This window comes from Rhinopithecus roxellana, chromosome 19 (assembly GCF_007565055.1).
Source record: "Rhinopithecus roxellana isolate Shanxi Qingling chromosome 19, ASM756505v1, whole genome shotgun sequence".
Classification (NCBI taxonomy): Eukaryota; Metazoa; Chordata; class Mammalia; order Primates; family Cercopithecidae; genus Rhinopithecus; species Rhinopithecus roxellana.
This window is the reverse complement of record NC_044567.1, coordinates 42,258,349-42,273,260: the sequence shown is the minus strand read 5'-3', so window position 1 is coordinate 42,273,260 and position 14,912 is coordinate 42,258,349. Positions and strand designations below refer to the sequence as shown.

General features: G+C 43.5%; 1 protein-coding gene across 1 annotated transcript in view; it reads right to left on the bottom strand.

Annotated features, from left to right (window-relative positions):
* Window positions 1-14,644, bottom strand: part of LOC104671892 (leucine-rich repeat-containing protein 37A2-like) — a 43,387-nt gene extending 28,743 nt beyond the window's left edge. The window contains 6 exon segments of the mRNA XM_030922727.1: window positions 3,071-3,151; window positions 3,819-3,890; window positions 6,675-6,746; window positions 9,857-9,928; window positions 11,663-14,598; window positions 14,600-14,644. Of these exon segments, the coding sequence (XP_030778587.1) occupies window positions 3,071-3,151; window positions 3,819-3,890; window positions 6,675-6,746; window positions 9,857-9,928; window positions 11,663-14,598; window positions 14,600-14,644 (3,278 nt within the window).
* Between the last annotated feature and the right edge of the window lie 268 nt (window positions 14,645-14,912).

Below are 14,912 nucleotides of genomic sequence, written 5' to 3'. Positions count from 1 at the left end.
ACACAGCTAACTTGGCCAGTCAGTATTTGTCCATTAACATAGAGGCTTCATTCAAGAGATTTACTATACTGTAACTATTGGAACCCAGGGATGATTTCAGGATTTTGTGGGGCCTGAACCTTATCTAGTAAAAACATAAATTGCGAATACAAAAATTTCCAGGGGCCCTCCCAGGACCTTGGAAGGGCCTATGCAAGTGAGAAGCCCTGAAGCTTAGGCTCTCTTCAATTCATCATCGAGCAACCACAGCTGGGGCCTCTTCTTTTTGTTTTTTACAAACTTATGTAGTGCCGGGAAAATATTGTTTCAACTTACAAACACCACAAAATGGTGTCATACTGGTCATAAAATTACTGGCACCTTCCCTTGGCAATTTGCCTTTGGAAAGAAATGCAATGGGCCTATAAGTCACATGTGCCAAATATGACTCTGCAGTGTAGCTTTGTTTACCAGAAAGATCTGACCCCAAACAAAGGAGCCCAGCCCCTAACACACTTGGTGTGTTGAGACCCTTGTGCCAATCTCTGAAAGTAACTGTGACTTAGTTCGAAGGGTTCAGCTCTATTCGGTTTACATGAAATCAGTATTAATTTCCAGTATCAGCTGGCTCTGATTTTTTCATCACCATGAAGCAAATGCCTTTTTCTGTTAAGATGAACACAGAAACTCGAGATAAGCAAGTTAAGTGTCTCCTCAAGTCTTTCTTACCCACCACCCATTCCTGCTTTGTCCTCCCCTTGTCACCCTGCTGTACAGATCCCCACATGGCTCTCATATGTTTTCCCATCAGCATCTGCTTCCTTCTTGAGGAATGAAAGTCCCTTGGGGACAAAGTTCTCATCTTGGTGTGTCTTTGAGATGGATTTTTTACCCCCGGCGCTTAATAGAGTACCTGGCACAAATGGACATGGCACTCAGGGAATGTTTTTGAGTGAATTCATTAATTTTTATCAACTGTGATTCCAGTGCTTTCCTGGCATTTCCCACATAATTGTAGTGAAGCTGGCTAGATGATGATGATGATGATGATGATGATGATGATGATGATGATGATGATGATGATGATCTGAGACAGAGTCTCACTCTGTTGCCCTGGCTGCAGTGCAATAGGGCGATCTCGGCTACTGCAACCTCTGCCTCCTGGTTTCGAGTGATTCTCCTGCCTCAGCCTCCTGAGTAGCTAGGATTACAGGTGCCCAACACCATGCACAACTAATTTTTGTATTTTTAGTAGAGACAGGGTTTCACCATGTTGGTCAGGCTGGTCTTGAACCCCTGATCTCAGGTGATCCACTCACCTCAGCCTTCCAAAGTGCTGGAATTACAGGCATGAGCCACCGTTCCTGGCCACCAGATTTTTATGAGGGACTCCCAGTGTTATCAAGTGCTTAGTAAAGGTGGTGAGTTTAAGCCATTTGTATTGATGCTCCCTAAACCTGTTGGTGGAGGGACCTAATGAGCCTGTTCTCTGTTGTGAGGGCAAAAGAGAAACAGACCCTCAGTGTCCTTTTCCTAAGTTAGGCATCAGCAAATTAATGAGGACAGAGAGGAGCATCTGCAGAAACTGCTGCTCTAGTTTAGACACATCCTGAATGCCCCCCTCTACCTCAAAATGAACTGTGTGAAACTAGATTTCTGAACTACAAGAGAGGTGGAAAGTCTTTTCTAAAGTCAGATGTCGAGGAGAATCTTCACCTTGAGTCTAAAGTCCCCTTCAGGCCATTGAATATACCCACTCTGATTTGCTGGGTATGTTCTACAGAGAAATCACAGAATTTTTGCACTTATGGTAGAAGAGTAGTCAAGAACGTATATGGGATTAAGATACAGTGATGTGGCCGGGCACGGTGGCTCACGCCTGTAATCCCAGCACTTTGGGAGGCCAAGGAGGGCGGATCACAAGGTCAGGAGATCAAGACCACGGAGAAACCCCATCTCTCCTAAAAATACAAAAAATTAGCCAGGCGCGGTGGCTGGCGCCTGTAGTCCCAGCTACTAGGGAGGCTGAGGCAGGAGAATGGCGTGAACCCAGGAGGCGGAGCTTGCAGTGAGCCGAGATCGCGCCACTGCACTCCAGCCCAGTGGACAGAGCAAGACTCCGTCTCAAAAAAAAAAAAAGATACAGTGATGTATTTTCTTCACAAAAAAGTTTTTGCACGATAGCTTAACATAAAAAGCATCTTGGCTAGACATGGTGGCTCACACCTGTAACCCCAGCACTTTGGAAGGCTGAGGTGGGCGGATCACCTGAGATCACAGGAGTTCAAGACCAGCCTGGTGGGGAGGTTGGAGTGCAGTGGCACAATCTCGGCTCACTGCAACTTCCACCTCCCGGGTTCAATCATTCTTGTGCCTCGGACTCCCGATAGCTGGGATCACAGGCGCCTGCCACCACGACCTGCTAATTTTTATATTTTTAGTAGACATGGTTTCGCCATGTTGGCCAGGCTGGTCTCAAACTCCTGATCTCAAGTGATCCTCCCACCTCGGCCTCCCAAGGTACTGGGATTACAGGTGTGAGCCGCCACGCCCGGCCCTACACTTTGGATTTAACTTTGATTCCTGCTCATATGCAGAGTTTCTAACTGCTTCAATGGCTGCAACATTTAGCTGCAAGGAAGGAAGCTTAACACAAAGTCCTCCAGGGAGCAAAAAACTGCACCACCACACCTGGCTAATTTTCTTGTATTTCTAGTAGTGACGGGGTTTCACTATGTTGCCCAGGCTGGTGTTGAATTCCTGACCTCAGGTGATCTGCCCGCCTTGGCTCCCAAAGTTCTGGGATTACAGGCCTGAGCCCAGCAACAAGACTAATTTGAGGGTCACTTCTTTGAAGCCTTTTCTTGCCCATGCTATAGGTCAGAACTAGGACAAGCAGAGCAGGTCATATATAACCTATGTAAGTCTCTTGGCCTCTTTGTACCTTAGTCTCCCCATTTGAGAAAAATGAATGGATCTTAAGACATACTTTTCAGAGTTCATAATATGCTTATACAGAGCTAACCAATAATTGTATGAGTTTTTATACATAAATAGTTCTTTACATGTATTCATCTTCTATTTCACTTACAACTTGTGTAAAAACTGCATTCCGTGCCAGGCCTGAAATGTTCCAAAGCTCAGTTCTGTGAGTAAATTGCAACCAAGATTTCTAAAAGAAAAAAGAAAAAAACACACACACATAAGCCAAAGGAAAAAAAAAATCATTTCAGAACATTTACCCTTTGCCATGATTCTAATTTATATAGGATGGAACATAACCTCAATCCTTCCTGTATGCACTAAGGAAATCTCACTGTGGAAGATTCTGGCTTATGATTTATACTTTAACATTGCACATGTGGTGCATTAGCTACAAAGCAGTGAACGCTCAGTAAATACCTGTGTGAAGTGATCTTTAGTTCTCTAGAACAGGATTTCACAACTTCAGTGCCATTGACATTTTGGACTCTATAACTCTTTGCCATGGGGGTTTGTTTTATACCTTAGAGGATGTTGAGCAGCATCTCTGGCCTTTGCCCACCAGATGCCAGGAGCACACCCACAGTTTTGTCAACCAAAACTGTCTCCGGACATTACCAAATGCCACCTGAGTAGAAAATCACATCAGCTGAGAACCACTGCTCTCTGATAATTCACTAAGATCTGTGCAGTAATTCTCACACTAATCCTTGCTAGAGACAAAAAGGATTTGCTCTATAATTTTAGTAGCTTTCTACTGGTAAAACTTTAATCATATTTCAAAATGAATAGCAAAGAGGTTTATAATTAAGTTTTATAAAAATTCCAAATGTAATAAACTTTTATTTGTAACTTACATAAACTGCAAAAATGGTAGTGGTTCAAATGTACGTCTTTCAATAGACTGTATTTTATTGCAGGATAAATCTCTAGGAAAAGGAAAAGGAAAATATCACCTTGATTAGTTATTAAATGTTGATTAGTATGAATAACAGCAATAGCGTAGAATAATACAGAATACACATTTTTCATCTCAACTCTAAACGTCTGGACTTGTATTTGAACTTTCCAGAGCCCCTAACCCTGCCCATACCTCTCCTAGAGTCTCACATTCATGGTTTTAATAAATATACAACTTAATCGATTTTGGAACTAATTTTTCCTGAGAGCAGTAGACTTGATTAGATGCCCTTTTGTAGTCTCATCAAATCCTAGATTATGAGCTCAAAGTTTTTATCTCTATATATAATTTCTAATATTAAAAAAAATAGTCGGGCCGGGCGTGCTGGCTCACGTCTGTAATCCCAGCACTTTGGGAGGTCGAGGCTGGCGGATCCTGAGGTCAGGAGATTGAGACCATCCTGGCTAACATGGTGAAACCCCATCTCTACTAAAAAATACAAAAAATCAGCTGGGTCTGATGGCGGGCGCCTGTAGTCCCAGCTGCTCGGGAGGCTGAGGTAGGAGAAAGGCGTGAACCCGGGAGGTGGAGCTTGCAGTGAGCTGAGACTGCACCACTGCACTCCAGCCTGGGCAGCAGAGCAAGATTCCATATCAAAAAAAAAAAAAAATAGCCTCACATTTATACACCTTCCTAGTTTAGGTCTGTTTTCCTAAGCCAGTTCAATATCAGAAGAAATAAAAGACATACTTTCACATCATTTGAAAGGAAATTACCCCTTTACCTAATACATAACTTTGAACTAATTCAAATCATATTAATACAATTAATTTCTATCATAATAGAAATTCATTTTTGGTTTTATATTGCTTTAATATTTCATGAAAGCAATTTCTTCAGTTACACAGTGATGGGACTGGTCCCTCCCTCTTTACCTGGATGGTGTAAGGTTGTCTGGCTGATGTCTCCATCTCTAGTCTCTCCCTTCCTAAACTATCCTGCACACAGTCATCAGATAAACTCTCCACAAGTGGTTTGCAAAGACCAGCATTTCCTGGGAAATTATTGAAGATGCAAATTCTTGGTCCCACTCTAGACCAACTGAATCAGTAACTATGAGGGTGGAGTCCGGAACTGAGTTCTAACCTGCCCTCTCATGGACTGTGATGTAGATCTATCTACAGCACTGCTGCAGTAACACGGTTCTCCATGATGGCTCCTTAGCTTGGCTTTCAAAGCCCTAGAAGATCTGGCTCCAATTTCCTACTCTCCCTCCTTGTACTCTACAGGTACTCATGGCACTCCTCGAACACGTTCCTGTGTTTTGCCCTTCTCCCATTTTCCTTTTGCAAGTTTAGATTATTTTCCCCAAGATGTCTGTCCGATGTTACACAATAGCCCTTCAAAATCCTATTCAAATGGCATTGTTCTAGTAACATCCTCCTGGGTCCAGATTGAAGGCATTTTCTCCTCTTCTATGCCCCAGAAATAATTTATCCCTCCTAGTGCCTACATCCATTTCTTCTTTTTAATGTAGTTATTTTTTATCCCATTTCTTCTGAGCATAAACTTCTTGCAAGCATGGACTAGGTCTTGCTCATCTGCATTGCCCACCATGTTTAAAACTGACACATGGAAATAAAGCAAATTCAAGTATTTGTAAAATAAATGAATAGCTGGGGGAGTAGAAGGAAAATGACTATTTTAAAGGAAATGTAGTTTTATTATTTCACGGCCTCTGTAGCACTTTGGCATCCACTTGAGGGTCTTTACACCCACTTTCCTTAAGCCTTCTACATTTGAAAGAATCTGCACAAAGAGCATCACTAATGAGCTTAACAAGGATTAATGACATACACACCTCTATGGACAAAGGATAAGAATCAAGCTTTCATAGCAATGAACATAGTATCTTCTTGTCTCTAAACAGACAGAAATACTATGTGGGTATCCCTTTCTTGGTAACATGGCTGGGGAGATAGTTATTTTGTAATTAGTGAAGAGTCAGGAGCATTTCTGGTATGCTTCTTAGTGTAAGCATTTCTAGCTCTACCACTTAACCACCATTTTAAACGTCTATTTTCATATAACAAGTCCGGAAATGAAATCCTTAATACCAGTCTATTCTCTTGGAAGCTTAATATTCTTGACAATATTATTTATATAATTCAGCTAATTTTTAATATTTAAATATTAATTTAATTCCCATTAAATTACCAAAAAATTTTGGATTAATGATGTTCAAATGAATGTAGATGGTCTATATCTTCTCCTTTAGGCAATGATCTGAAGTTAACTTTAATTCCTTTCATCCTACTAAACCAACTTTTTCAAATCTTTTTTTTGTGAAGGTCAGACAGTAAATATTTTAGGCTTTGTGGGCCACATATGATCTCTCTCACATATTTCTCTTTTTTTCTTTTCTTTTTCTTTCACAGTCTTTAAAAAATGCAAAAATCTTAACTTACTGGGCTATTTAAAAATAGACCATACATTAGATTTTATTGGTTGTACACTGAATAGAAGAAGATGGTGTGTGAACACTTATAAAACAAGGTTCACACGGGTGTCAGTCACTGCTCAGATCTTCTTACCATGTGAAATTTTTTTCTGTCTGTATTTCGTCTATGTAATTAAAAAACTGAAAATGCATAGGAGGTAGCTAATGCTAGAGATGGGCTGAGACCCTATACAAACTTAACAGAATTGCAGAATTTTGTTGCTGGAAGAAATCTTAGAGATTATCTAATTTGAACCCCTTATTTGTTTTACAGATGATATGACTAAAAACTCATAAATGTGATTAACTTACAAATACTGGAGGGATAGCAGGCCTTCAAATGAATCCTTATGTAATTCAGTCAAATAATTTTCATTGAGAATTCTGGAAAATGAACAAGTTATTTCTAGATTAAAATGCAAAGTACAACTATTTGCCGCACAAGACGATGTCCTGCATGTGGGAGAAAGTAGGGTCATGGTTATTTCAAGATGGTGGTATCTGCTCTGCTTTCATTCAACCTTTTTCTTACATTTTCCTTTTTGTGTCCATCTCTGTCCTCCACCACCACCACCACCACACACACACACACACACACACACACACACACACACACACACGCAAGCACACCTCTACCCACTCTTTTCACCAAACTGTATATTTCATGCCTCCTCTCTAGATCACAAAGTCCCTGTTAGAATCCAACTCTGGGTGGCACCAAGATCAGCAGAACCTCCATTTCCTCTTTTCCCAAACCTTATTATGAAAGCCCCACATGGAACCATGTCAGGGCTGCAAGTGAAGCCATTCAATCTTTTTCCCCCATCAAAAAAATGTCAGGGCCGGGCTCGGTGGCTCAAGCCTGTAATCCCAGCACTTTGGGAGGCCGAGACGGGCGGATCACGAGGTCAGGAGATCGAGACCATCCTGGCTAACACAGTGAAACCCCGTCTCTACTAAAAAAATACAAAAAACTAGCCGGGCGTGGTGGCGGGCGCCTGTAGTCCCAGCTACTTGGGAGGCTGAGGCAGGAGAATGGCGGGAACCCGGGAGGCGGAGCTTGCAGTGAGCTGAGATCCGGTCACTGCACTCCAGCCTGGGCGACAGAGCGAGACTCCGTCTCAAAAAAAAAAAAAAAAAAAAAAAAAAAAAAAAAAAAAAAAAAAATGTCAGAACTACAATGTGCATGAAGTGCACAGGTCATCAATGTTCATATTTAATTTAATTTAATTTAATTTAATTTAATTTAATTTCTGAGACAGGGTCTCTCTCACTCTGCTCCCAGACTGGTCTCAGACTCCTGGCTCAAGTGATCCTCCTGTCTCTGCCTCTCAAAGTGTTGTCATTGCAGATATGAGCCACCTCACCTGGCCAAATATTCAGTTTAATAATTATAAAGCAAATGTCCATGTAATTATCATTACAAAAGATCATTGCTAGCATCCCAGAAGCCCCAGCATGCACCTTCCCATCATATCCCTCTATCTAACCCTAAAAGGTAACCACTATCCTGACCTTTGTAATAATTTTCTTTTTTTAAAATGTAGTTCTGGCCTGGCATGGTGGCTCACACCTGTAATCCCAGCGCTTTGGGAGGCCGAGGTCGGCGGATCACCTGAGGTCAGGAGTTTGACACCAGCCTAGCCAACATGGTGAAACCCTGTCTCTACTAAAAATACAAAAATTAGCTAGACATGATGGCGGGCACCTGTAATTCCAGCTACCTGGAAGGCTGAGACAGGAGAATCGCCTGAACCCGGGAGGTGGAGGTTGCAGTGAGCCAAGATCGCGCCATTGCACTCCATCCTGGGCAACAAGAACAAAATTCCATCTGAAAAAATAAAGCAATTCTCCTGCCTCAGCTTCCCAAGTAGATGGGATTACAGGCACCGACCACCACGCCTGGCTAATTTTTGTATTTTTAGTAGAGACGGGGTTTTGCCCTATAGGCCAGGCTGGTCTCAAACTCCTGACCTCAGGTGATCCGCCGACTTCGGCCTCCCAAGGTGCTGGGATTACAGGCATGACCCACCGTGCCTAGCATGTGTTTTATTTTTAATTTAGAACTCATGCATGACTTGTCTATATACGTTGAACTAATGATGCGGCACACAAACTGTTGTGAAAAATGCCAGTTACCTCGAATGTAAGCATTTTTTCCAAAATCGTTTGTATCTAAACCAATTCTATCTACAAATCAGTGAGAAAATGATAAAATGATTCAGAAGGAAAATGAACAAAGGCCAGAAAACTCAGAGAAGAAACACAAATGTTCAATAAACATATAAAGATATTTAATTAAATTCATGAGTAATCAGAAAAATTCAAATTTAGATGGAATCCCTTTTATTCATCCATAATTTCAACAACAAGTTGGAAAATACCCAGTGGTGAAAGGTATGAGGATATGAATGCTGTCATCTTCTGCTGACAATAGAGTAAGTTGGGACATTTTTGAGGGCAATTAAAATTTTATATCTACATAGTGGTCTTCACCCTAACAATTCCATTTCTAGATATCTATTCTACAGCAATACTTGCCCATGTTCACAAAGAAGCATGTACAGGGATTTCATTTCAGCAATGTATGTAAAAATAAAACTAAACATTCATCAATGGGGGAATTATTAAATAAACTATGATGCATCTAGACTATGGATGATGCAGGAGTTTAAATGAATGGGGTGACCCTCTGAGTACTGGGAAGGAAACAAATCTAAGGCATGTCACGAAGTGAAAGAATCAAGTTGCAAGATGTTACCACTTATGTAAAAAAAATTTTTTTTAACCACACATCTATTTTGCTTTATGTAAATATGTATGTAGGCAAATGGGAAAAAGTCTGGAAGGATGTACACTAAATGCAGAGTAGCATTACCTCAGGGATGAGGGAGTAGGGCACAAGGAGGGTTTTTGTTATACCTGTTACTACATTTTTATACATTAAAAATAGAATCATGGACCAGGGGTGGTGGCTCATGCCTGTAATATGAGCACTTTAAGAGGTCAAGGTGGGAGGATCTCTTGAGCCCAGGAGTTCAAGATCAGACTAAGCAACATAGGAAGACCCTGTCTCTACAAAACAAATACAAAATTAGGTGGGCGTGGTGGCATGCACCTGTGGTCCCAGCTACTTGGGAGGCTGAGGTGGGAGGATCACTTGTGCCTAGGAGGTGAAGGCTGCAGTGAGATGTGATTGTGCCACTGCACTCCAGCCTGGGGACAAATTAAGACCCTGTCTCTGAAAAAAAAAAAAAAAAGAGGACAAAAAGGAATATAACCATGTATTACTTGTGTGATAAAAAATAAATTTAAATTGCCTCTTATTTTAAAGAGAGCCTACCAAATTTAATTTTTAAATAACCATAGGCTTGCCATCAACAGTGGCTGACTTCGGGTATGAAGGAGAAATTTCTCAGACCTCAAAATTCTGGACCAAGAAGGCTATTACAATGCAGTTAGTTTTTTGTCATATTTGGAGAGAATATACTCACAGTTTCTCGGTCCAAATGTATGCTTTCCATACATTTCCATCAATGTACGAAATATAGTTTCCTTGGAAATTTCTGTGAAGAAACACAGTTTATATCCTTGAATAGGTAGGACAAGAATGAACAGGATAAATAAAAGAATCATGGCAACCTTGTTGGGGATATTCAGTCACAGAAAATAACACCCGCTTTCTTATTTCCAGAGCTATCAGCTTCCCAGTTTGCACAATTCATCAAGAAACAATGCGGGGCCACTGGCACAAATGATAAGGCATCTCCCAGAAGCTTAACTTCCTATCCATCCCATCTCTTGGACAGACAGTGCCAGTTAAATTACTTTGAATGTAAGTATTTTATCCAAAAGCACTTATGTGTCTAAACAAACTACTACAAATCAACATAAAAATGGTAAATAATTCAACAGAAAAAATGGGCAAAAGCTTATCGTTATCAGTAAATAAGCAGAAAGAGACCCTATACCAGGTAGCACCAAAGCTTTGCCCTCTGCTGAAACATCCTAGGCTTTTTCTTTCCACTCTTATGACAACGGATCTGATCTGGCCCCTTCACACTTCACTCCTACGTTTTGCGAGACCTTTCTATTCTGTCTCCCTGAATTAAGCTTTTCCTTTTGGGCACTCTACATATGGATTCTAAAATAATCCTTTGCATGTCTACACTTGAACATAAAGCAAAAAACAAAATAAAATAATCCTCCTGTTTTAATCATTTAATCTCTCTAGCTTGGAAACTTTCAATGGCTTTCCATACCTCACTGTGTAACTTTCAAACTCCTATACCTGATAGTCAAGGTTTTACATAGTCATATCTTCACTGCTCCCTCACCTAATTCTTTGCAGCCAGATTGGTCTACTAAATTCTAAGCACGCCTGTAGCCATGCCTTTGCCTAGACTGTACTCTTATTTTTTTTTCTATTTAACAAATCATAGTTATTCTTTAAGATCCAAGTAAAATTTTAGCTTATCCATGTAGCTTTCCCTGATCTCCACACCTCAAGGATCACAGATTCTGGCAAATTCTAGCATCTATGGTCTGCATTATCTTTTAGTACTTAATTACATAGACCTCCCTTTTTATGCCTATTCTCTTTCTTCCCTCCTATCATTTTCATGTTCTGGAGATAGTAGCATACTTGACCCTGGGTTTGACACAAAACGAGTGCTACATATAGAAAGCTAGGGACAACGATGAGTTCTGCACAAAACTAAAGGACTCTCGAGTAATCATGTTAACAGCCAACACTCCTACATAGGCTAGGCACTGATGAAGTGTTTCATATATTCACTCACCTAAATTTCACAACAATCCTATGAAATGGTAACTGGCATAATCCCCAGTTGAAAGGTGAGGAAATTGAGTCACAGAGCAGAATAACTTGCTCTGGGTCACCAAGCTAATAAACAGACCTGGGTTCAACCCCAGGCAGCCTGGCTCTGGAATCAACTCTTAACTACTTAGAGCCTCATCACTGAGATTGGGAGAGGGACAGGATGCTGTAAAGAGGGTGAAACAAAAATGGGAGGAGAGCAGCGGTTAAGCAATGATATGATGGAGCTAAATAAAAATGGATGAGAAAACGAGTAAAAGGCTAGAGTAAAAGTAAAAGACTGGAGAAGGGGCCTAACATTAAAGGAGAATGAGGAGAAAGAATTGACAAGCAAAGGTGAACGCAGAAAGTCAGTTGTCAGTATGGCTTGGGGAGATAAAGAAAGCCCAGGAAGGCCTCCAGGAAAAGGCTGCCACATCAGGCAGGACACAGAGGACAATTGGGGAAAGGTGATCCTTACAAGATGGTGAAGGTGCCATTGTAGGTGTTGGGCTCTGGCACAGGAACTTGGCGGAGCCTCTGCTTTGGGCTGAGATCAGCACATGACAGCATCTCATCTCCACAGGTACAGAGCTCACATATGTTGGTGCTTGTGGAGGCCTTCCGTTCCTCTGATGCAGTTAAAGTCTTATTTGGGGCGTGACTTTCAGACTGAACCAATGAATCTTGAGTAGGTTCTAGTTCAGTACTTGGACTTCTGACTTCAGTCAGTTTTCGATGCAGAGTCTGAACCTGGTCTGGATGTGGAAGTGTCACCTTAGGATGCTTTGGAGGAACTACAGTCAGCTTCAGGGGTGTAGAATGTCCAACCTCCATAGGGGGTTCTGAAGTGATGGTAAGTCCCAGGTCCAAAGGTTGAAATGTGGCTTGAGTCAGGTGTGAATGCTGAGTCTGACCTTTGTCTGAAGGTGAAAGTGTCACCTCAGGGTGTTCTGGAGGAGGAGCTGTAGTCTTCAGGGCTGTAGAAGGTTCAAACTCTGTCGTGGATTCTGGAGTGTTGGTAAGCCCCAGGTCCAAAGGTGGAACTGTGGCTTGAGTCAGGTGTGAATACTGAGTCTGAACCTGGTCTGGATGTGGAAGTGTCACCTTAGGATGCTCTGGAGGAGCTATAGTCTTCTTCAGGGCTGTAGAAGGTACAACCTCCATAGTGGGTTCTGGAGTGATGGTAAGTCCCAGATCCAAAGGTTGAACTGTGACACTGGGTGACATTGGATGCTGAGCTTCATCCTGACCTGGTGTTGGAATTGCTACCTCTTGATATACTCGAAGTTGGGGTACAACTTTCTTAGGAGGCTGAGTTGGGGTCTCCTGCACTGTTGGAGAAAGCTCAACCTCTGTTGTGGATTCTGGAGTGCTGGTAAACCCCAGGTCCAAAGGTTGAACTGTGGCTTGAGTCAGGTGTGAATGATGAGTCCGAACCTGGTCTAGATGTGGAAGTGTCACCTTAAGTTGCTTTGGAAGAATGAAAGTCTTCAGAGATATAGAATGTCCAACAACCTCCATAGTGGGTTCTGGAGTGATGGTAAGCCCCAGGTCCAAAGGTTGAACTGTGGCTTGATTCAGGTTTGACTGCTCTGGAAGTTGAGCTACAACTACGTTAGGGAGCTCTGGAGTCTGAGCTGGGGCCTCCTGCTGGGTTAGAGAAGACTCACCCTCCTCAGCAGTCTGTGGATGCTCAGCTGCAGCCTCCTCCTGGGTTGGAGAGGGGTTCTCATTATTAACAGGTTCCGGAGATTGAAATGAAGTCTCCTGTCGAATTGCTAAAGGTCCAGCCTCTTCCAGTGACTCTGGAGGCAGAGGTGGGCCCCCGTGCTGGATGGCGGGAGATTCTACATCATTACCTGGCCCTGAGAGCTGAGCTGTAGCCTCCTGGGGGATTGGAGAAGTTCCCACCTCTGCACTAGGCTCTGTTACTAAGGTGAGCTGCACATCTGGAGGCTTAACAGAGACACTGGGCAAATCTGAATGCTGAGTTTCATGGTGACCTGGAGGTGAAACTGTGACTTCATGATGTTCTAGAGGCTGAGCTGGGGCCTCCTGCTGGGTTGGAGAAGATTTAGCCTCCCCAGAAGACTCAGAAGGCTGAGCTGGCTGATCCTGCTCACTGAGGGCAAGTTCAGGCTCTACAGGAGGACCTGGAGGCTCAGGTAGGGCCTCCTCTTGGATAGCAGAAGGTTCCATCTCTTCTGGAGGCTGAGCTGGGGTCTCCTGCTGGGTCTGAGAAGATTCAACCTCAGAAGACTCAGAAGGCTGAGCTGGCTGCTCCTGCTCACTGATGGAAAGTTCGTGCTCTATAGGAGGACCTGGAGGCTCAGTTGGGGCCTCCTGTTGGGTTGCAGAAGGTTCCGCCTCCTCTGGAAATTGAATTGGGGCCTCCTGCTGGGCTTGGGAAGATTCTATCTCATTGATAGGCTTGGAAGTTATGGTAACCTCCACATCTGCAGGTTTAACTGTAATGGTGGGCAAGTTATAACGATCCTCACCTGGAGGCTGAACTGTCGCCTCACGATTCGGTAGAGTTAGACTCTCCATAGAGGATGCTGGAGGCAGAGCTGGGGCCTCCTGCTGGGTTGAAGAAAGTTCTTCCTCCTCAGGGAGCTGTGGAAGCTGCGCTGGGGCTCCTTGCCAGAGTGAAGAGGACTGGATGTCTTCAAGCATCTCTGGATTTTGAGTTTCAGGCTCTAGATGGAATTGAGAAAGTCCAACTTGCTCAGGGGGCCCTGGAGGCTCATCTGAGTTCACCTGGAGTTCTGGAGGCAGGCTGCCGGGATACAGTGTGTCCATACTCAAATATTCATCCCGCAAAGTCTGTTTCTGACGCTGAGGTTTGGATAATCGGTGTGGAATTCCAACAATCTCAGCAAGGCTCCAACGCTGAGCTACATCTTTCTTCAGGTTCTTGGGTGAAACAATAAATGTGGTTGGTTTTGAAACCTTGCTGTTTAGCGGAACAAGTATTTCATCTGCCTGATGACCTGCAGCCTGATCTAGATCTGCAGTTGGAACCTTACTTTTGAGGCGAGGAAGCTGAACTGGGGTCTGGTTCTCATCCCCGTCCAGCAGTGGGACCACCTCTGGGAGCCTTTCTTGCAGAGTCGACTTGTTATGTAAATCCTGATGTGCAGCCAAGAACTGCTCTGGCCCCAGGGGCAGCTCTTCAGTTGAATCCATGTCCAGGAATGGAACCAAATTTTCAGTCGATTCCCGGGGTGGGGCTGACACCTGCAAGGAAGCAGAGGGCCCCAGGTAATCAAAGTCCCCCAGGTCTGCCGGAGGAGTGGGCGCATGGGGAGATTCCCATGGGAGATGGGAGGAGCGGGAAGACCGCGGCTCAGGCGGCCCCAGGGGGTTAGAGGTCAGCTGGAGTGGGTCCTTCACCCACTCCAGAGGCTGAGCCTCCTTGACTAGTAGACACAATAGTTGCCATGTGAGGAGGGGCCATGGGCCCCAGAAACGCAGCTGGGACATGATACAGGCTGGCGCCGCGCACTGAGAGAGAGCCATTCTGGCAGCCCTGAGAGGCTCCTGCCTCTTGTAAGCGTGCGCCCCACCCTGTGTTTATGACACCTTTATTATGCCACAGATCTGTTCCATGTAACCAGGGCACTCATGTCACAATCCCGCCCAAGCAGCCTTCCCACCCCACCTGGCTGGAACACCCCTCCCCTCCCCTTAGTGAGGAAGGATTTGGTCCATAGACCCAGGTGGTC